This window comes from Helianthus annuus, chromosome 14 (assembly GCF_002127325.2).
Source record: "Helianthus annuus cultivar XRQ/B chromosome 14, HanXRQr2.0-SUNRISE, whole genome shotgun sequence".
In the NCBI taxonomy this organism is placed as follows: domain Eukaryota; kingdom Viridiplantae; phylum Streptophyta; class Magnoliopsida; order Asterales; family Asteraceae; genus Helianthus; species Helianthus annuus.
In genome coordinates this window covers 163,013,379-163,035,142 of record NC_035446.2, presented here as the reverse complement: position 1 = coordinate 163,035,142, position 21,764 = coordinate 163,013,379, and the positions used below count along the sequence as shown (strand labels likewise).

General features: G+C 39.9%; 1 protein-coding gene across 4 annotated transcripts; it reads right to left on the bottom strand.

Moving 5' to 3' along the window:
* Positions 1-13,366: 13,366 nt before the first annotated feature.
* On the bottom strand, positions 13,367-19,079 carry LOC110904997. Of its 4 annotated transcripts, none has more exons than XM_022150863.2 (10): positions 18,699-19,079; positions 18,122-18,233; positions 17,312-17,471; positions 17,001-17,149; positions 16,771-16,922; positions 16,557-16,671; positions 16,392-16,470; positions 15,737-15,831; positions 13,681-13,804; positions 13,367-13,614 (listed from the first exon to the last, which is right to left on the bottom strand). In XM_022150863.2, exons 1-9 carry the CDS (start codon positions 19,028-19,030, stop codon positions 13,703-13,705), a joined length of 1,296 nt encoding a protein of 431 aa, XP_022006555.1. In that variant the 5' UTR covers positions 19,031-19,079; the 3' UTR covers positions 13,367-13,614; positions 13,681-13,702. The 4 variants fall into 4 exon arrangements, with proteins under 4 accessions (XP_022006555.1, XP_022006556.1, XP_022006554.1 ...); XM_022150864.2 differs by having other exon boundaries at positions 13,367-13,595; XM_022150862.2 differs by having other exon boundaries at positions 13,367-13,804.
* Positions 19,080-21,764: the final 2,685 nt, after the last annotated feature.

Sequence of the window (21,764 nt, the reverse complement as noted above, 5' to 3'; positions counted from 1 at the left end):
TTAATAATCTCACCTCAGAATATTCCCCCCACAAGTCCCACCTTTCACCTATTTTTCCTACAATGGTCCCACGTTAAAAAAAAAAAAACTTAATGGAGTTAAGCTTTTTTCCAAATTACAAACAAATTTTTTAGGGTTTTTAATTAGAACGACGATACGAGTCCATTGATGTAAAATTTGCCTCGAAACTGTGCTCCAAACGATGAAAACAGCGCTTCAATTCGGGTGTTTAAATTTCCAATTAACCAAAATCAAGTCACTTGGAGCACCATTTCGAAGTAAGTTTTACATCAATGGACTCGTATCATCGTTCTAATCAAAAGCCCTAAAAAATCTGTTTGCAATTTGGAAAAAAGCTTAACTCCGTTAAGTTTTTTTAACGGTGGACCATTGTAGGAAAAATAGGTGAAAGGTGGGACTAGTGGGGGGAATATTCTAAGGTGGGATTATTAATGGCCAATAAGGTCTAGGTGGGATTATTACAGGCTAATTCCCCTATATAATTTTATTGATATTGATCGCGGCTATCTGAGAATAGTTTAGCTAGATTGATTCGAATTCCATTAACACCTGGTAGGGTCGAGGAGCCTCTGAATCTTTTGTCTCATTCCGGAGGGTTTGCGAGTTCCAGGTTTTGTTCTTTTCGATTTAAATGGAGTTTGTTCCGGGAAGGGAGGTGGAGGATGACGGCGGTGGTGGGCCATGGACTGATGTTAATTATCACAGACAAAAGAATGCTCGTAGGAATGGAGTGGAACTGACTTTTATTATACAAAATTTACCGGAGCGGGCGACAAAAATGTTACTGAAGAAGGCTTTTCAACCTTTCGGATTCGTTTCAGATGCATACGTGGCACGGAAGAAGGATAAACGAGGTAATTGTTTTGGTTTTGTTCGCTATGTGGGAGTTGAGAATGTGGATACGACGTTGATGGATATGAATACAGTAAAAATCCTAGAGGCAAAGGTATCGGTTTCTTTGGCAAAATACGATAAAAATCACAAGAAGTTCATTTATACCTCTAAGGTTGTCGGGGAAAAGGTTTGGAGACCAAAGGGACATTCTAATGATGTTCCTGTTAATAATCAAGGCTATGACATTCGGGGGGCAACGGTGAAAGACGGTAAATCCTATGCTAGTCTCTTCCAAAGTGGGAGTCCGGTAGGGAAGTCTGGATCGAACTCCGGTGCTAAGACACTAACAATATCCATCAAGGGATCTAAATATCCGCTGCATTGTATGGGTCGGTCTATACATGGTGTCGCTCATGATGTTGAGGCTCTCAATAGTATGAACAGTGTGCTCAAGAATGAGGGTTTGAGTAACTTTGGTTTGTCATATATTGGTGGCCTTAGTGTATTGCTTACCCTTGGGACCCCTGAGATGATTAAAGATGTTATGACAAAGTATTCGGAATGTCTATCAAAAGTCTTCAGCAGATTCCAAGTGTGGAAGGGTGAAGATCTCCCTTTGGACAGAATAGTGTATCTTCGTATATCTGGGGTTCCCGTTCACCTGAGAGACAGTTCAGTATATGATAAAATCGGTGGACTATTTGGTAAAGTCGTGCAGGAATCATCTTTCACATGGTCTGATTCGGATAATTCAGAATGCTCGGCCCTTGTCCTTGTTCCGCTTGGTAAAAGAATCGAGGAGTCGGTGGTCATTGCATGGGAGGATAGGAGATTCGTTGTATGGGTAGTCGAAGATGTGGACTCCTGGAAACCGGAGCTAGATGAGGAGGACTCAATGGATAACCAAAATAACAATCCGACAGGAGTAGAAGATGAGAAATCTGTGGATATGAACGAGGAGGATCTGAATATGATGGACGAGGTTGAGGACGGAGAAATCCGGTCACCGGAAAAATCCGTTCCGTCACCGGAAAAGACGTTGGATAATGAAAGGTCGTTGCATGAGGATCATCAAAAATGTGTGGGTCACGAACAGTCGCCATGTCCCGATACGTTGAATAATGAAAGGACGCTGCATGAGAATATTGGGGAGATGCATGAAAATGATTATAATCCTAGGGAATCTTATTTTAATAATGAAGAGGTCAACTCTATGGCGGCAGATAAATTTAATGGTGGTCCCAATATGCAGGAGGAGAGAGAAGGTAACAGTATGGATAATATTTATCAGTTTGGGCCCACTCCAATTGTTGGGCTTGGAAAAAGAAGTCGGGCCAACCGTAGCCCACCTTCTGCTGGATCAATGCAAGGCCCTCCAAATCGTGGATTTTTTCAAGGCTCACTTGCTGATGACCACCGCATTGATCTTAACCAACCCTTATCTGCGAGTGTTTCCATCAGTGAAGAAAACCCGGGCGGTGCTCCTCAAAACGTGCTGAAGGATGTGGCTCCGAATATATCACCAGATTCCGGCAACCATTCCCAGGTGAATCCGGTTGGCAATAGGGATCCGCCGCCTAATGTGGAGGTTCCGGATACTGATCGGGTCGGCGAAGAAGTTGCAGCGACGATGTCTATTGGTACTGTGATTGGAATTGATTTACAGGGGTTTGAAGAAGCCACTAGAGACCTCATCAATGGTGAAGGTGAACTAATAGGTATCCAATGAATTTCTTATCTGTAAATCTTAGGGGGATTCGGGATGCCCGAAAAATTGATTGGGTTAGAGGCATTAAGACCACGTATGGGGTGCACTTTCTATCTATTCAAGAAACAAAGATTAGGGCTGAAGGTAAATTTATGTTCAATGGTTTTTGGGGTCGTTCGGCTTACAATTTGGAAGTTGTTGATGCGATGGGTAGGTCGGGGGGACTTGCCTGTCTCTGGAACCCAGCTTTGTTCTCATGTGACCAGGTAATTAAAGATCGTTTTTTCCTTGTCCTGTCTGGGGCTCTTTTACAGTCTGGAACTCGGATAAATTTGGTTAATGTTTATGCTTCCAACGATGCATCTGTGAGAAGAAGTATTTGGGGGAAACTGGTGGAAATTAAGAATTCAATCCAAGGATTGTGGGTTTTTATGGGGGATTTCAATGAGGTTAGGGATGAATCTGAGAGATTAAATTCTGAATTCAATGCTTCAAATGCGGAGTATTTTAATCAGTTCATTTTGGCTGCGGGGCTCTGTGAATACCATATGGGGGGTGGTAGCTTTACGTACATCTCGGACCGTGGAGATAAATTAAGCAAGCTGGATCGGTATCTCGTATGTATGGGTTTTTTAGAAAGATGGCCAGCGGCCTCAGTCCTAGCACTTAATCGGGAGGTTTCAGACCATAAGCCAATCTTACTTACTACCACGCCTTCGGATTATGGACACATTCCTTTTCGCTTCTTTAATTCCTGGTTAGAGATACCTGGTTTTTCGGATTATGTGAAGCAGTTGTGTCAGAATTTCGTCTTTAACGGACCAGCAGATTTGGCTCTTTCGGTTAAGTTGAGATGGCTGAAAAATAACATCAAAGCTTGGCTGAAGGCGGAAAAAATTCGGTCAGATGGAGAGTATTTGGCTAAAAGGAATCGAGTTCAATTTTTGGAAAGGGAGGCAGAATCACGGCCTTTGGGGGATGGGGAGCTGAACGAAAGGGCGGAGTGTATTAGTGTTATTCTGGATGTGGATCGTAGGAAACAGTTGGATGCCAAACAAAAATCCCGATCTAGGTGGGCTCTTGAGGGTGATGAGAATTCGGCCTTTTATCATAGCGTCATCAATGCTAATATCAGTAATAATCGTATAAATGGGCTGAATGTAAATGGTGTTTGGTGTTCAAACCCTGTGATAGTTAAAGAAGCATTCTATGAATTTTTTGCCAATCAGTTCGTGGAACCCATGAATGCTAGACCCACCGTCCTTTGTCAAAATTTGGCCTCTTTGACCGTTACGGAAGCTAATGCATTGGTTGAGCCTTTCTCTCTTATGGAAATAAAGGAAGCAATTTGGAGTTGCGTTGGAGATAGGGCCCCGGGTCCGGATGGTTTTAATTTCAAATTTATCAAAAACCATTGGGAGTTTCTTCAGGGTGACTTTCTAAAAATATTTCAAGAATTTTATGAGAATGGGCATATTAATCGCTGCTGCTCGTCTTCTTTCATTGCCTTAATCCCTAAAGTCAATGACCCTATATCACCATCTAATTTCCGGCCTATTAGTCTTATTGGGGTAGTTAATAAAACTATCTCCAAGGTTTTGGTGAATCGGCTTAGGAAAGTGGTGGGAAAATTAGTGTCGGAGGAGCAGTCGGCCTTCTTGTCTGGGAGGAACATTTCTGACGGCCCGTTGATTCTTAATGAAGTCATAGCTTGGATGAAGAAGGTTAAAAAATCTGGTATGATTTTTAAGGTTGACATTAACAAAGCTTATGACTCTATTAATTGGAATTTCCTCGACTCGGTGTTGGCTCAAATGAACTTCCCGGAGCGTTGGAGGGGATGGATTATGGCAACCCTTGTATCATCACGGGCGTCGGTGCTAGTGAATGGGTCTCCCACTATGGAGTTTGAGTGCACACGTGGGTTGCGACAAGGAGACCCACTATCCCCATTTCTGTTCGTTATTGCTATGGAAGTATTGTCCGGAATTATGAAGAAGGCTGTTTCAGTAGAAATATTTAAAGGTTTACGTTGTACAACGAATGGCCCAGTTCTTTCTCATCTAATGTATGCAGACGACGTCGTTTTTCTTGGGGAATGGTCGAGTGAAAACGCTCTCAACTTACGGAGAATTTTGAGGTGTTTTTATCTCGGCTCTGGGTTGAAAGTGAACCTTTCCAAATGTTCCGTGTATGGGGTCGGAGTGGATGAAGCAGAAGCTCAACAAATGGCGAATATTCTGGTATGCAAAAAAGGTTCTTTTCCATTCAAGCATTTGGGTTTGATGGTTGGTGCTAATATGAACCTCAGTCGGAATTGGAAACCGGTTATAGATGTGTTTAGCAATCGGTTGTCTAGTTGGAAAGCAAAACACCTCTCGTATGGAGGTAGAATTACGTTATTAAAATCGGTTTTAAATTCGTTGCCAACATATTATTTTTCTATATATAAAGCTCCGGTAAAAGTCTTGGACATTCTAGAAAGGTTGAGAAGGGTATTTTTTTGGGGTGGGACGGATGTTAATTCTCATATGAGTTGGATGGCCTGGGAACGGGTTATAGCTCCTATTGAGTATGGTGGACTAGGCTTCGGATCTCTTCGTGATTCAAATCTTGCTATGTTATCAAAATGGTGGTGGAGATTCAAGACGGATAAAGATGGTTTATGGAGAAGAGTTGTTTGGGCTTTTCATCATAATAATAGATCGTGGGCTCCGGTTCCGGCGAAGATGTCTTTGGCGGGTCCTTGGAAACAAATTGTCGGATCTTGCGGGAAGCTTAATCAGGTGGGTATAGACCTCTCTAGTGCTATTCGGTGTAAGGTGGGCTGTGGGTCTAAAGTGGCTTTCTGGCTGGATCTTTGGATTGGTGACCATCCGTTGTACTTGAAATTCCCTCAGTTATTTGCTCTTGAAAGGGTTAAGATTTGTAATGTGGCTGACCGAGTCGTGTGGGATCCTAATACGGTAAAGCTGGCATGGGAATGGAGTAGGCTTACTTTGTCCGAAAGCGAACAGGAGGAATTGACAGAATTGATGCTGCTGATCTGCGATTATAATGCAAGCAGTGGGCCAGATCTGTGGTGTTGGAGGCATGACACTTCGGGAGTTTTTTCGGTGGCTAGTATTAAATGTATCTCTGCGTCGGCATCGATATCGGTTCCGGATTACATATTTAAATGGAACAAACTTGTTCCAAAAAAGGTGGGGATTGTCGCGTGGAGAGCCTTGTCGGAACGTCTTCCTACTCGGGCCGCTCTAGCTGCTAGGAACATATACATTGAAGACCCCCGGTGTTTATTCTGTGGCGAGTATGAGGAGACTAGCGAGCATATATTCGTATCGTGTCATTTCTCCCAATCGATTTGGCTCATTGTAGCACAATGGTGTAAAATCCCCCCCATAATAGCTTTTAGCCTCAAGGATATCATAGATGCATATGATACTGCTTATGGTAGTAAGAGAAAGAAACAAATCATTAGTGCCATCATCCAGGTTGTAATCTGGTGCCTTTGGAAGCTGCGTAACGATGTCCTTTTTGGTCAAGCATTCCCGAGCATCACGAGTGTGGTTCAAGAAACGAAATCATTGGCATATCATTGGATAAAAAATAGATCGGGGCAATCTCAGTGGTCGTGGAACGAATGGGTTAGTTTTAATATGACTATGTAATACGGTTTGTAGTGGTTTTTTTGTTTCTTGCGGGGTTTTGTATGTTTGGTGTCTGTAAATATGGTGGCTAGCATCTTGCTAGAAAGCTTAATAAAATTTTTCTGTTGGCCGTTCAAAAAAAAAAAACATTAGTCTTGTTTTCAAAAACGAAAAACATAATTGGTCTTCCATCAGCTTTGTTTACTATCAAAATTAATCTTTCTTTAATGAGGACTCATAAAAAAAACCCAAACCCACAACATGGGGGGCGATGTGGATGGCGAGGGCAACCCGTGGACGGAGGTACAGTATCAGAAAAATAGAAAGAGCAGAGGTAACGGTGTGGAGATGACATTCCTGGTGCAAAACCTTCCTGACCATACGACGAAAACGGTTTTATGGCGGGCGTTCCAGCCACTTGGGTTCATTTCAGACGCATACGTGGCTCGCAAAAAAGACAAGAGAGGAAATAGTTTTGGCTTTATCCGGTACGTGGGAGTGGAGAATGTGGAGGATACCCTGGTAGCTATGAATACGGTTAGGATCTTCGAAGCTAAGGTAACGGTTTCGCTGGCTAAATATGATAAAAATCATAAAAAATTCATTTATACCTCTAAGATCATCGGAAAAAAAATATGGATGCCGAAGGATACCACAAATCAGATCCCGCATAACAACATTGGTACCTCCTCTGGGGGTGCGACGATTAAGGATGGAGTATCATTTGCTAACCTGTTTCAAAAAGATAATCTTATTAATAACCAGGGTTCAAAGACCATCTCGGTGGTCAGCAGAGGGTCGAAGTACCCGTTGCATTGTATGGGTCGCTCGATTCACGGTGTAGTTAAGGATCTTAGATCCTTCAAAAGTTTGGACCAAATCCTGAGCAATGGAGGTCTGGAGGATTATGGTCTATCGTATATTGGTGGCATGAGCGTTTTACTAACCCTAGGTAATCCTGGGATGGTCAAGGATATAATGATCAAGCATGCGGATTGTCTATCTAGTGTTTTCAGCCGTTATCACGTTTGGAAAGGTGAGGACCTCCCGACGGAACGAGTTGTGAATCTTCGGATCACCGGAGTTCCAGTTCACCTCAGGGACAACTCACTTTTCGATCGTATCGGGGGTCTTTTTGGAAAGGTGGTCCAAGGATCAGCATTCTCCTGGTTAGAGTCAGATAACTCGTATAGCTCGGCCCTGGTGCTGGTTCCTCACGGGAAAAGAATCGAGGAATCAGTAGTCTTAAATTGGATGGAGAGGAGATATGTTGTCTGGGTCTCAGAGGACATCGTAATTTGGACGCCTGACCTGGCCAGTAAAAATCCTTTGGATGATGTCGGCGAAAACTCTGCAGAGGAATCGGATGGGTCCTCGACTGATGGTAATAATGAAGTTAACAATAATGTGGTGGATGATATTGAGGAGGGGGAAATTCCAACGCCGGTGGATGAGCAACGGGTGCCGGGAGGGGTGTCTCAGCCTCCGTCGGAACCTCAAACTATCCAGGAAGATGATGAGACGCCGGTTGTCGAACGGTTGGATAATGAAAAGTCTCCTGATTTGGGTATGTTTGCTCGTGACCCGATGAGGAGCATGCATGGGGTGCATGGGGAACATCTTTCTCATATGGGTTGTAATAATTTTGTGGGGTCGTTGAAGAATACGGCTGGTTTGTCTGGAAGTGGAACACAGGGATCAGAAGGCAAATCAATGCACATGGGGGACGGTTGGTTTTCTCAAAAACCACAGGCGCGTGAGGAGTCAGATGAGGGGTCCACCTTACAATCTTCACAGTTTGAAGTTTTAGGCTCTGGGCCTGTGGGCCTAGCTAAGGTGGGTGATCGACAAAAGAACAAAAAGGCCCAGGTGGTAGCTTCTACAATGGATAAGCCCAAGGATGTGGAACACACAAGGGTTAACCCGGTGAATCATGTGCCTGACCTAAACATTGATATTACCCAGAAGAAGAAAAGTAAAGTAAAGTGAAGAAAAGGAACAGAGTATATATTAGGAAGAAGAACATTTCTTCCAGGAACTCCAAAAATAGTAGGAGGCTTATTGATGAAGATATTGAAGACGGTGAAGACGATTTCATCAGAGAAGGCCATGTTGACCGGTTCTGGGAAGTCAGCTCCAGTGAGGAAGAATGGACAGAAAACCTTGGGGATAGCGATCGGGATAAATCAGAAAAGGCGGTATCACAAGAGGAGGTGCTCAGCGAAACAGCAGCTACTCTGGCTGTTGGAGACACAATTGGCATCCCAGTAGCTAATTTTAAAGAACATGTTGAGGAACTGGTTAGAGGAGTGGAGGAGACACTCGGTTTCCCATGAATTTTGCAACAACCAACATTAGAGGGGCGGCCAGGGCCTCGAAAGCAGCCTGGGTAAGAGGTATAAAGAGGGCACACAAGGTAAGTTTTTACGCTATTCAAGAAACGCAACTTAGTAATATGTCTGAGGTACAAGCGAATCGATTGTGGGATAACACCCCGTGTGAGAAAGCGATTGTTCATGCGGTTGGCAGATCTGGGGGATTGATATCATTGTGGGATCCGGGGGTTTTCAAAAGCAATCGGATTATCACCAAACGGAATTACATTGTGGTTGGAGGGAAGATTATTGGGCAGGAGGGGGATTTCTTTGTATTCAATATTTACGCCCCTAATGATGACGCTAGTAGAAAAGCCTTGTGGGAGGAACTGCTAGTGATTCGGAATTCGCTGGAAGGAACCATAGTCATGCTCGGTGATTTCAATGAGGTTAGATACATCGAGGAGAGATCGAACTCGGAGTTCAACGCAAACAACGCATTGGCCTTCAACAATTTCATCAGGCTCGCGGGACTGTCGGAGTTTAACATGGGCGGGGGCGGTCCAAACCACACATACATTAATAAAGACGGGTCAAAAAGCAGTAAGTTGGATAGGATTATGGTGTGTGATAATTTCTTGGACAAGTGGCCAAATGCCAGACTACTCGCTCTGCCTAGGGAAAAATCTGATCATAGACCCATAGTGCTCTCGGCCGTTTCGGATGATTACGGGCCGATTCCCTTCCGCTTTTTTAATACTTGGCTTTGTGATAAGGACTTGAGAGAAGTAATGGCCAAAGCAATGAGCATAGACGTTACGGCTCCAACAAAAGGGAAAGAAATGGCGGAACGACTGATCATCATTAAGAAGGAGATTAAGGATTGGAGGGCTAAAGTGAAGTCTCTGGAGTTGGGAAATCTGATCGAGGCAAAAAATATGATAGATAAGATAGAGAAAATTGCTGAAACGCGCCTGCTGAATATGGAAGAAAAAAAGACCAGACTGGATGCTTTAAGTCTCGTCGAAAATTTCGAGGCATTAAAGGCTGAAGAGATGAAAATTAAGGCGAGAGCAACGTGGATAAAATATGGGGACGAAAACTCTTCTCTGTTTCATAAAATGGTTAACAGTCGCATCTCAAAAAATCGGATTAACGGTATAGAGGTTGATAATGTATGGATAACAGAACCAAAAGATGTGAAACAAAGGTTCGGGGAGTTCTTTAAATCAAGATTCAAGGAACCAATGCAGTCGAGGCCGAGAATATCGGATGTAGGGTTCAAAAAGTTATCGCCGATCCAGCAAAGCTTCCTTATAGCGCCGTTCACAAAAGAAGAGTTAAAAGCAGCTGTTTGGGACTGCGGTGGCGACAAAGCACCGGGTCCGGATGGGATGTCATTCGCCCTTGTTAGAAAGTTTTGGTCTTCTTTCGAGTCCCCGTTTTTTGACGTTGTCACCGAATTTCATACCCATGGTTCTCTATGTAAGGCAAGTGGTGCATCTTTTATCGCTTTAATCCCCAAATCAAACGACCCTAAAATACCCAACGACTTCCGGCCTATTTCATTGATTGGGCTAGTTCATAAGGTGGTATCTAAAGTTCTAGTTAACAGGCTGGTAACCGTGATCGACGGATTGGTTTCCCCCACACAATCTGCCTTCATTAGCGGAAGGAATATTATTGACAGCCCCTTGATTTTAAATGAACTTTGCTCGTGGGCCAAGAGATCGAAGAACATTATTTCCCTCTTTAAGGTCGATTTTGAAAAGGCGTACGATTGCCTAAATTGGAAGTTTTTAGTTACAGTCCTTATGCACATGGGCTTTCCGGCCAAATGGAGGTGTTGGATAATGGGCATTCTCTATGCGGGTTCAGCGATGGTCTTAGTCAACGGTTCCCCTTCGTCTGGTTTTGCATTCGAAAGGGGTCTTAGACAAGGAGACCCGCTGTCTCCATTCCTTTTTATCTTGGCACTGGAATCTCTCAATTTAATTATGGAGCGTGCGACAGAGTCGGGGCTGTTTAGCGGCATTAAACTCCCGAATGGGGGACCCACGGTGTCCCACTTATTTTACGCGGATGATGTGGTGTTTGTGGGCAACGGTAACAGTGAACAAGCTAAGAACCTTGCAAGAATTTTGCGTTGTTTTTTTCTTGCTTCTGGTCTCAAAGTTAGCCAGTCTAAAAGTAAGGTATACGGTGTGGGGTTGGACGATTCTCAGATGTCGGTGGTGACCACGACCCTCGGGTGCAGCCATGGTGTTATACCTTTCAATTATCTAGGGATGGTTGTGGGAGGCAATATGAATAGGGTTGCTAGCTGGAAACCGGTGGTGGACCGGTTCAACGGGGTATTATCAAGATGGAAAGGCAGATTCATGTCCTTTGCGGGTCGGGTTATTCTAGCGAAAGCGGTACTTGGTAACCTGCCGACATACTATTTATCTCTCTACAAGGCTCCAATGAAAGTAGTAAATACTCTGGAAGGGATAAGACGCAAGTTCATATGGGGATGCGGGCAATCCAACGGCAAAATAAGATGGGTTGGCTGGGAGAGGTTGATTACGGCAAAAAAGAGGGGTGGGTTGGGGCTTGGAAGCATAAAAGAAGCAAACATGGCACTACTTCTCAAATGGTGGTGGAGGCTTAGGGACGATAACGAGCATCTGTGGGCCAAGGTCATTTTAGCGTTACATGGCAGGAACTGGAAAGAAGAGCTGATTCCAGTAAACAAAAACCAACCGGGAATATGGAAAAACATAGCAGCAATACATAAGGATTTTGAAAAGAAAGGCATCGACGTTTACAAAAAATTGGTGTGTAAGATGGGTGGTGGCGAAAAGGTTAGATTCTGGGAAGACGTTTGGTTTTCAAATTGCAGAATGAAGGATTCGTATCCTAGTCTATACAAGTTGGCTGAAAACAAAAGGGCGTTCGTTAAAGAAAATTATAAATCGACAACCGAAGGGGTGGAGTGGGATTGCAAGTGGATCGCTGTCCCGGAAAACGCACAGTGCCGGGCAGAATTTAATTCTATGATGGAGCGACTGGGGAGTTTCCATATAACAGGTGGTAAAGATGTTTGGGGCTGGATGACGAACTTAGTCGAAGCCTTCACAGTCAAAGCAGTTAAAGCCGATCTCAACGCGCTCGGTCCTCAAATCACCAATCTGGACGGAATTAAGTGGTGCAACTGGGCAATCCCAAAGGCCAACTTGTTGGCGTGGAGAAGTGTCCAAGGCAGGATCCCCACACGGGTCGAACTTAGCAAAAGAGGAGTGCAGGTGGGCAACGTACTCTGCCCAAATTGCGGTCAGATGGAGGAAACGGTGGACCACCTACTAGTATCCTGTGCTACAACGAGAGCTCTTTGGTGGTTGATTGGTACTTGGATGCGAATGGATGGATTGTGTTCGACTGGATCGGTAAGGGACTTATTACTTCTGATAGAAAACGCAGCACTAACAAAGAAAAGGAAAATGGCCGCAAAGTGTGTCGCGGTGGCTGCATTGTGGAAAATTTGGCTGTACAGAAACGAAAAAGTGTTTCGAGGTACCTTCTCAACAAACTGCAGAATTCTGGAGGATGTTATGGAAAGCACTTATTTATGGCTCAAGAACAGAGCAAAATTAGAATGTATTGGTTATGAGGAATGGTGTATTATGGGCCCAAATATGATTATGGGATAGATGATATAGGGTCTGTACGTTTTGTTTTGCTAGCTACTGGCTAGCTTTTTGGTTGAATGAAATTCCCCTTTCTGTTAAAAAAAAAAAAAAAAAAATCTTTCTTTAATATGATAGGACGGTTTCAATTCTTTTGATAAGAATTTGTCAACACACATATTATAGTTAAAAACGTCATTATTGTTTGACTTTCTAAAGGCAAGTAAAGTATTGTGTATTTTTTATTATGATTATGATATTTCACACGAAGGTCAACTGGTCAAGGGGTGTAGGTAGGTTAATTTGAGCCATTCTATGAAGTGGTCTGGAAACATCAACAACAAACACCTAAAGGGCTGAAGTTTCAAATATCTTTGATTTTCTGCTACAAACTAATAACTTATTATCAGAAATACTATCTAGAGATATAAGAATGCACAATTTAATACATTTACACACACATAGTGTTTGGGGTTCAAATGATTTTTTTTTAAACGGAACCCACAACAATATCATTCCACACGAAAAAGGGCAATTACAAAGCAATGGCAGGTAGTCGGGCAACAAGTTGCGCCGCCACCCCTTTTGAATAGAAAAACCAATTCTACTAAATACAAAGTTTGAAACCTTTAGCGAAGAAGAATTACTATTAACGACTTCTTGAACCCGATTCAAAAGTCGCACAGCGTCAGGAGCGAGACCACCAAAGGTATCAAACGCAAACGGGACAAACACATGTTGATTCTCCAGGCAGGCTTTCTCATGTTTTGCCACTTTGCTCGCCTTTGCCTTGAGCACCGCTTGCCCTACGACAAAGCCCTTGTCCTTGAGCCCGACAAGGGGGGAGACTCCAGTTAGATCTACACAAGCGTGTTTCCTCCCTTCCCATCCAAACACAAGGATGTCCGCCGGGCATAAAGTGGACCTCCCCTCTAAGGGGTCAGTCAGAAAATTACTGGAGCCTCCTTTTTAGCAGAGATCCCGGCCCGCTTAATATTTAGGTACCAAAAGACTAAGCCTAAAGTATTACTTTTGTACAAACAGCAAAAGTTGAGGTTACAAAATCAAATTTTAACACAATCTAGAAGGTATGAGAGTAGGTATAGAAGAAGTCAGAAAGATGAGACATGTTTCTATTATATAATCATAACAACTGTTTTCAAACCTCTCTTAACAAATCAAGAAATTGACTTTGGCATTTTGCAACTGTACTTTATGTTTAAGTTACAAATGTCAAACACCCTGAAACCCTCACAATAAAGACAACAAGATCTTCAGATTAGCCTTTATTCATCAAAATCAATTCAAGTAAAAGATCAAAATGAGAAACTGGATGTTTTGTTCAACATCAGGCACCAAGCACTTCAAGCTCCACCTCACAATCTGTGAGCTTGAAGGCCTGCTTATCGATCATGTTCCTAATAAAGATAATCATAATCTGCAAGTGCATGTTAAACTAGAAATTCCCAAAAAAGGACACATACCTCGAATAGCTATTCAAAAAGATTATACCTCCAAACAGCGCATAAACCCTGACGGCCGTGTTAGCTGGAATGAAGATTTTGAGCAGAGCTGCAGTTTGGATGTGAACAGCAGGAGCCCTAGAAGCTGGAAGATCGAACTCGAGGTTCATGTAAGTTACAAACTCAACTTATTAGTAGGCCGATTTATGTCTTACTTTTAATGGGTCAAATAAAAAATTAGCTTAAAAGGAATTGGAAACAGGTAGAAATTTGTTCCAAGTGTATTTCTAAGGTATAAAACTTAATAATCATTTAATTGGAAATCTTCAGATTATTGATAATTATAAATCTTGTAAAAATTATATTTGGCACCATATGCAGTTCTAAGAAATAAATATTTTTGACCCCAGCCCGGCCCGTTTTGACCCGTTACCCTAGATTCGCCTAGCACCAACTTGTACCATGTTCGATATTCATAACTGAATATATATAGATAATAACTGCCCTATTCTGCTTGTATAAGTATCTAAATATACATAGAAATTAACAGGGAATAGATGTGGAATCAAACCCCAAGTCTGATATGTTGGCTAAAGTCAAAATAGATGTTACCGAACTCACTAGCCGTTCAGAAAGATCGGTCAAACTACCAGTCAATTGCCGCATTGGCGGTGTCACCCACGAGGCCATACTAAAGGTAACTCAAGATTTTTGCAAGCCTGATTAGACTATAATTATTTCATATATATACACGTTTGTGTATGTATAGCTCGACTGGAGCTGAAATATAACATTATAACCTAATGAAAATTTCAGGTAAAACTAGATGTCATTGAAGTTGAAAAAAATCATACAAAAAACATTGTTCACCCTATATCTCCAACACACCTGCTACCATCCTTTCTGTCATGTGTAAGTTTTCAAAATCAAAATCAAACAAGAAACAAGATGGAAATGGAGAGCTCCCAGTCGGAAACCGAAGAAGAAACTGATCAAAGTTATCAAAGAATAAAGACCATAGATTTAATAAGAAGTCAATCTTTACATGAAACTATAATATACAAAAATCAAGGTAAAGAACAAGCCACAAGTTATGAAGTTTTGGAGAAAATTAAGCTAACAAGACTTCTTTCATGGAATATAAGAAAGAAGCCCAAGGATGCACCACTCTTGAATAAAGCAAATGGTGAAGGAGGTGACGATATTGATAATGCACGTCGAACTCTACTTTCGTACCTAAAACCACGAAAAGATAGAGTAAAAAGTGGTATTAAAGATGGTGAGTTTATGGATAGTGCGAGATTTGAGGTAGGCAAGTGGGAAAAGAGAACGATAAAAAGTAGAGATGGAAAACTGGAATTACAGACGGAAATATTTCTGGCTACAATTGATCAGAGGAGTGAGAAAGCATTAGGAGGAGGTGCATGCACGGTAATTGCTACACTTATTACTGACTGGTTGTATACAAACCCGAATACTCTACCGTTAAAATGTGAATTGGATAAATTAATTAGGGACGGGTCAAGAGAGTGGAGAAGCTTATGCGAAGAAGAAATTCACAAGGGTAAGTTTCTGGATCAACATTTTGACCTTGATACGGTCATACAAGCGAAAATCAGACCACTGGAGGTGGTGTCTGAAAAGTCATATGTGGGCTTTTTTAAGCTCGAAAATGTAAATGACTTAGATGTTTTACAAGATGCAATGTCTTTTGACACCATATGGGATGAGATCCAAAACGGTGAATCGTCTTCAGAAGGTGTGTACATTGTGAGTTGGAATGATCATTTCTTTGTTCTCAAAAAAGAAAGAAATGAAATTTACATAATTGACACGTTAGGAGAAAGGCTAGCGGAAGGGTGTGATAAAGCCTACATATTGAAGTTCAATGAAGACAGTATGGTTTTTAATGTGCAACCGCAATTGAAAACTTCAAAGGTAGAAACAGAAGTAGATAATCATGCAAGTGTAATAAAGAATGAAGAGCAAGAGAAAGAGAAAGAGAACAGCCCGGAATTTGCATGTAAAGGAACATCTTGTTGTAAAGAGTTTATAAAGGGGTTTCTAGCAGCCATACCATTAGGAGAACTGCAGAGCAACGTTGAAAAGGGTATAAATGGTAATGCACCTCTTCATCAACTCCTGCAAATTGAGTTCCATTACATGTCACCCCTGCAACAAAACTCAACATGTGTGGATATAACAAATTGAGCATTCTACTTTTACTGTAAGTGCGGCGGAAATCAAACGCAATGGTAAATTTCTCCTTTTTTTCTTAACAAATGTGTTCAATGATAAGATACTACAGATTCTTTATTTTGATCATTGTTTCGGAGCCGAAACGATTTTTAGTTTCAATAACATGCAAAGAAGCCTTGTTGGTTATTTTTAGTTTCATATACCAACATATACCGTTGGCAAATATGGTTAGCAGAAATATAAGTAACAAGGTATTCAAAATCAATAAATGAAAAAGAGTATTCAAAATGAAAAGATGAAGAAAATGAAGTCACAGCCTTTTTAATTCAACGATCAATTGTGCTTTTAAAGAATCGCAATGATCAGTAATCTCTATTCACCCTCTATATGGGTATACAGTATACACGGTGCACCTGAGTATCAGGAGTTTAGAGTATAACTCTTTTCTATCTTCAAAATGATACACACAAAGTATTATAGAGATGTAACAGACTTATGGGTAATGTCATAAACAGATATAAGAATTTCAGCACCTATGAGTATAATAATGACCCATTCATAAAAATCGGATTTCCTATTTTGGAGGATCTCTTGAAGAAAACGAATATTGTGCTGCAAGAAAAGTAAACTGAAGTGTCACCATTTCAGCCACACAATGAGCAAACATTGAAAGAAATTTACTTGAAGCCGTATCTTACCTCCACGAATTTTAATTTGAAATCCAAACTAGCAAACCTCTGAGTCAACTCAAATTCATCCCTCATGTACTCCCAGATCTGAGCATATTTAGCATCCTTCCATGCGATATCAGATCTGAGCAACCCAATATTATTTTCTATCAGTAGTTCTATTAAATATGGAATATAAATAGACAACAAAATTACATTTTCTATCACATAATATAAGTTGTACCTCTCGAAAAGTCCAAGCTTAAGAATTACATCTGCAAGATTTGAATTTGCCTTTCCCACCAATTGAAATAATTTTTTCCTCTTCATCCGGAAGGTTCCAGTTTTTGCCATACCACTGTTTATATCAGTAAATTCTCCAACCATTTCATCAACCTAAAACGAGTAAAAAAATGCACTTGATTAAATCTTCATACGGTGAGGAACTCTATGTAAACTTCAGAATTAACGTACCTGGCGAACGTAATAATCAAGTGCAATACTCTGTCCTAGAACGCTACCAATCGTACGGATCCCATCAATATTCAAATACTGAAGCATTATATGATCTAATCCACCTTGCATCCATGTGTCTAGTGTCGGTTTCTCTTTGACTTCATATTCTGAGTATTACACATAATAAAGGTCACAAACTTAAGATTTCAATAGACAGATCAAGCATATGAAATCACAAAAAACAAAATGTAAGAGATTGTATGAGCATAAAAGAACAATGAGGATTTTAAATATAACAGTAGATGAGGACATCTTTAATGGCACCTCACCATCTTTTCTCATCTCAGGCAGTGAACCTGAAGCATGCATTTCAACAATTTTCAGATACCCATCAATTTCTTGATCACGAACATTAAACAGGACAACTGAACCATACTGAAAAACTACCATATAACAGCAGTCACTTCCACTTATCGTGGCACCTGAACCCTGAAAAAACATGAATGAGTGATTGTCATCAACAATGGTGTACTGACTACTGAGTATAATTATCGTAAAAAGATTCAATTGGCAGCGATATATAAAGTAACAGGATAATAACTGCTAAGTAATAACCAGATAAGAACAATAGTCCAGTTATTCATGTGCAAAGATACACGTAGAAGCTAGAGAGATGCAATTTACAGAAGTCAAAACTTCTTAAAGTTTAAAAAATGAAGTCATGAGGTGAATATATGATGCAGAAAGCAACCAATATAGTTTTTTTTCTTCATGATGTGTTCCAGCTGACAACAAATAAGTATATAGTTTAATCAAAGACACTCCATTCGAAAAAGGAATGCCATTTCTAGAAGATCATTTCACCAACCTAAACAGTAACCACCCAACTTTACCCAAAAAAAAAAAAAAACAGTAACCACCCAACACAACATTTTCAGAAGAATCACCACGACCAAATTGTTAGCTATTAAAAAATGTTCAAACAGTAAGTTCTCACGCCACCCCTCAGTCATATATTCAAATTTAAATCGATGAATCTACACAACCGGTGCACAATATTTTACCCCTAAAACATATGCACAATGCCAACACTACGGCACACATTAAAATATCATAATCACAAAACCGAGACGACTTACAATAAGCTCAGGCTTGGTGCTGCCAAATCTTAACACAACATAGTTAGTCATGCGCGATGTAGGCGGGATGAAATTGTGCCTGTTCTGGTCCACTAAACTTCTCAGATTAACACTGCACCGAACCACCAAATTAATTAATAGATATTACACAGCAAAATTAATCACAACAAACTAACCAAGTTCATATAAATCACAAAAGGGCACACATATCCTAGAGGCATAATCTGGTGATATTTAAACTCAATTATGTTATTTCCTGTATTATCTAACATTAAGACATATGTTGTATTATTAGTTAGGTAACTATCCTACAGCTGTTAATCGATTATAAACTGATGTTACAGTTATTAGTAGTTATAAGTTATGTTACCGTTAAACCGCTAAACATAACTTCCATCACTTGTGCATTTACACATGTGATTGTATCTGTATTTACTCACCAAGTTAATCGACAGCATCCGTTTAAGCATTATTTGTTGTTCACACTAGTTATTTCAAACATAATCAAAATTGATTCCTCTGGATAACACAACATAATTGCATATAAAACACATTTCTATAGCGAATATTATGATACCTAGTAGAGAAGAAATAAGCTCTAACAGGAATCGAAGGTTTAATATCCTCCTCAATCACACCATCACTATTCGAATCATCAACTTCAGGCTCGAGCCACTCGACCGTATCAACAACAGACGCTGAATGAGATGAGCATCTGGTTACAATGGAGTTGGAACTGGAGCTAAAATAATAACTGTAACTTGTTGGAGAGATTGGGGAAGACGATGAATGCGATGATCGACATGTGTTAATGGTAAGGGTAGGGGAATTCTTCCGTAGTTGTTGTTGCAGTGGTGAGAAGATAGGGTTAGGGTTAGCGCTAGATGAGAGTGAGATGATGGTTGGCATTTATGAATTGGGAGAAGTGGTGATTTGCAGAGAATGAAGTGTTCTTCGTATCTACAACTGTTTATGTACAAATCGATTGCATCATTAACCAACTGTAATTAACGTCATTAGCCAACTGTAATTACCAGACTAAGGGTTGTTTGTTTACCTTTTAAAAAAAATAAGCCTTTTAATAGTTCGGACATCTTTTTGGTTCAGCAGTTAATCGTTCAGACGGTTTGTTTCACGACCAAATGTCTGAATGGTTCAGACATTCGCCTCTGAATGGTTAAACATTATACTTGACTCTGAATGGTTAAGACCTCTAATCTGAAATGGTCAGACATTTGCCTCTGAACAGTAAAGCATCATACGGGCTCTTAATGGTTCAGACTTCTTATTTGGTTCAGCACTTAATGGTTCAGACTTCTTACTTATTCAGCACTTAACCATTCAGAAGTTGTCGAACAGCCCCTAACTTAAAAAGGAATAATATAATAATACTGGATGCCTTCTAGTATTCTACATTAGGGGTGAGCAAGTTTAGGTCCGGACTGAAAATAACCAAGAACCGAACCGAAAATATACTCAACCCGACCCGAACCCAAGCACCTAGGTATTTAGATCGGTTCCAGTTTTTCATATAAAATCGGGTCGGGTCGGTTCTTGGTTCTTTTCATGGTGAAACCCGACTTGGACATATGGACAGAACTAATGTGCTACTTAAAAAAGAGTGGTAGCCCAGTAGCGATTAGAGCTTGAATCCCTAAAATATATAGCATACAACGACCGTATGATTTTCCCACAGATACATTCGTATAGAGAAAAAAACCATAAGCGTTTAATTTGCAGTCAACTTCTTGCTTGGTATTGTGATTCATTGACGGGGTACGTATCTGATATGTATCATTATTTTTTTTTATTCGGTGTCGTGTATTGTTGTTTCCAGAGTCAAAGTGAACGTAAGAAGGTATAACATTCAAAGCGAATAACAAGAAGGTATAACACTTGAGTTTGCGGAGTCAAAACGAATAACAAGAAGGTATAACAGTTGACTTTCCGGAGTAAACGCAAATACAAGAAGGTATACTAGACATTAGATCGAAGCATAAACACCCCATCAAGCATGAAATACTTACAAATTCATATCAATTATAACAGAACTACTTAATATATAGCAAATATATTATACTTGCATGATCAAATTAGTTCAACTTAGGCATGACTATCAATAATATTTGAATGAGAATTAACTAAGAAATAACTCACTACTATTATGGATTGAAATAGAAACATGGTTTGAAATGTATATAAGGCCGAAATCAAGGAAAATGTTGTGTTTCTTCTTCATCGGATGGTTTGTGAATATACAATAGTTTTCCCAACTTCATAACAAAACATGCTGAAAAATGAAACATGTCGGTCGGTTCTTATACTTAGTACCCGATTACATAAAAACCTGGAACCGAACCAACAAATAAGGTAGTGAATCGATTATGTATTTTATGTTTAATCGATTCTCGGATTTGGTAATAGTCAAGTAGGGTCGGGTTTTGCCTTTTGCTCACCCCTATTCTACATCCACCTTCATAATGAAAGTCACAACTTCATGATTTTAAATAATGAATAACTATATTTATTAGCATAATTTTCTTTTCATTCGTTCATTATACTTTATATCCCTCAAAAACTATATTTAATTTGGTGGTCAGCAAACAAAAATCCACGGTAACAATTTCCAACTCAAGATCAAAATATCTAGCTCCTCCACCTTATTAGTAATTTATCTGATATCGAATAAAAAAGATAACATGATATTCCCCAATAAAATAATGATGAATCAAGTCATATTGTTTTCATAGGTATAACAAGTAAACCAACTTAGTAACATTTTTAAGATAGTAATGTAATAAATATCATAAAAAACTGACATAAATAATCAAAATAATCCTCTTTAGATTTACTATCATAAAATGAGGTAATGAATAGTTTTTTTTTTCTATTTTTTTTCACAAATCATTCGTAAACATGAATATGTTTGTCCAATAATATATGTACCAATTGCTTCAAAATTAGTTAATTTGATATTATTTATCACATTTGAAATAACCATGTATTTTGTATGTTACTGTTAATAAATGTAAGTATCAAATATTAACAAGTCACAACTAACCCAACCATTGTAAGAGGATAAATTACCACACTTAATATTTGTCATAACAATTGAAAATCATAACGTTGAGGTGTGATGTTAAATCAAACTTACGGAAAAATTGACATTTTCGAAAGTAATAATAAGATAAATCAGGCATGAAATTACCCCTTCATCATTCTCTTTATGTTCACATAAACAAAGTTAACAGTTTCAAGTCCTTAATCTTGGTTTCTTCATTTCTTAGTGTTAGGATCGACTCTCTCTAACTGTTCGTTTGACAGCAGACTCATCAAATGAAAACAAGAACGATCCATTTAAAGCTCACTTATATGTATTTTCACAAAGTATTAAAAAATCGTGTTAGGGATTCGGGTATTAATCAACACACACATATAAGAGCAAATTGCAAGAAAATTAAAACGAAAATGAACACGCGAGATTTATGTGGTTCGGTCGACTGACCTACGTCCACGAGATGCAACCATGATACTTTTGTTAGTTTTTTATGCCTCACTCGTGATGAGGATTTACAAGTATAAGACATAATATATAGAGATAGATATAGGGTTTACAACTTGTTGAACAAGAAAACATAAACGA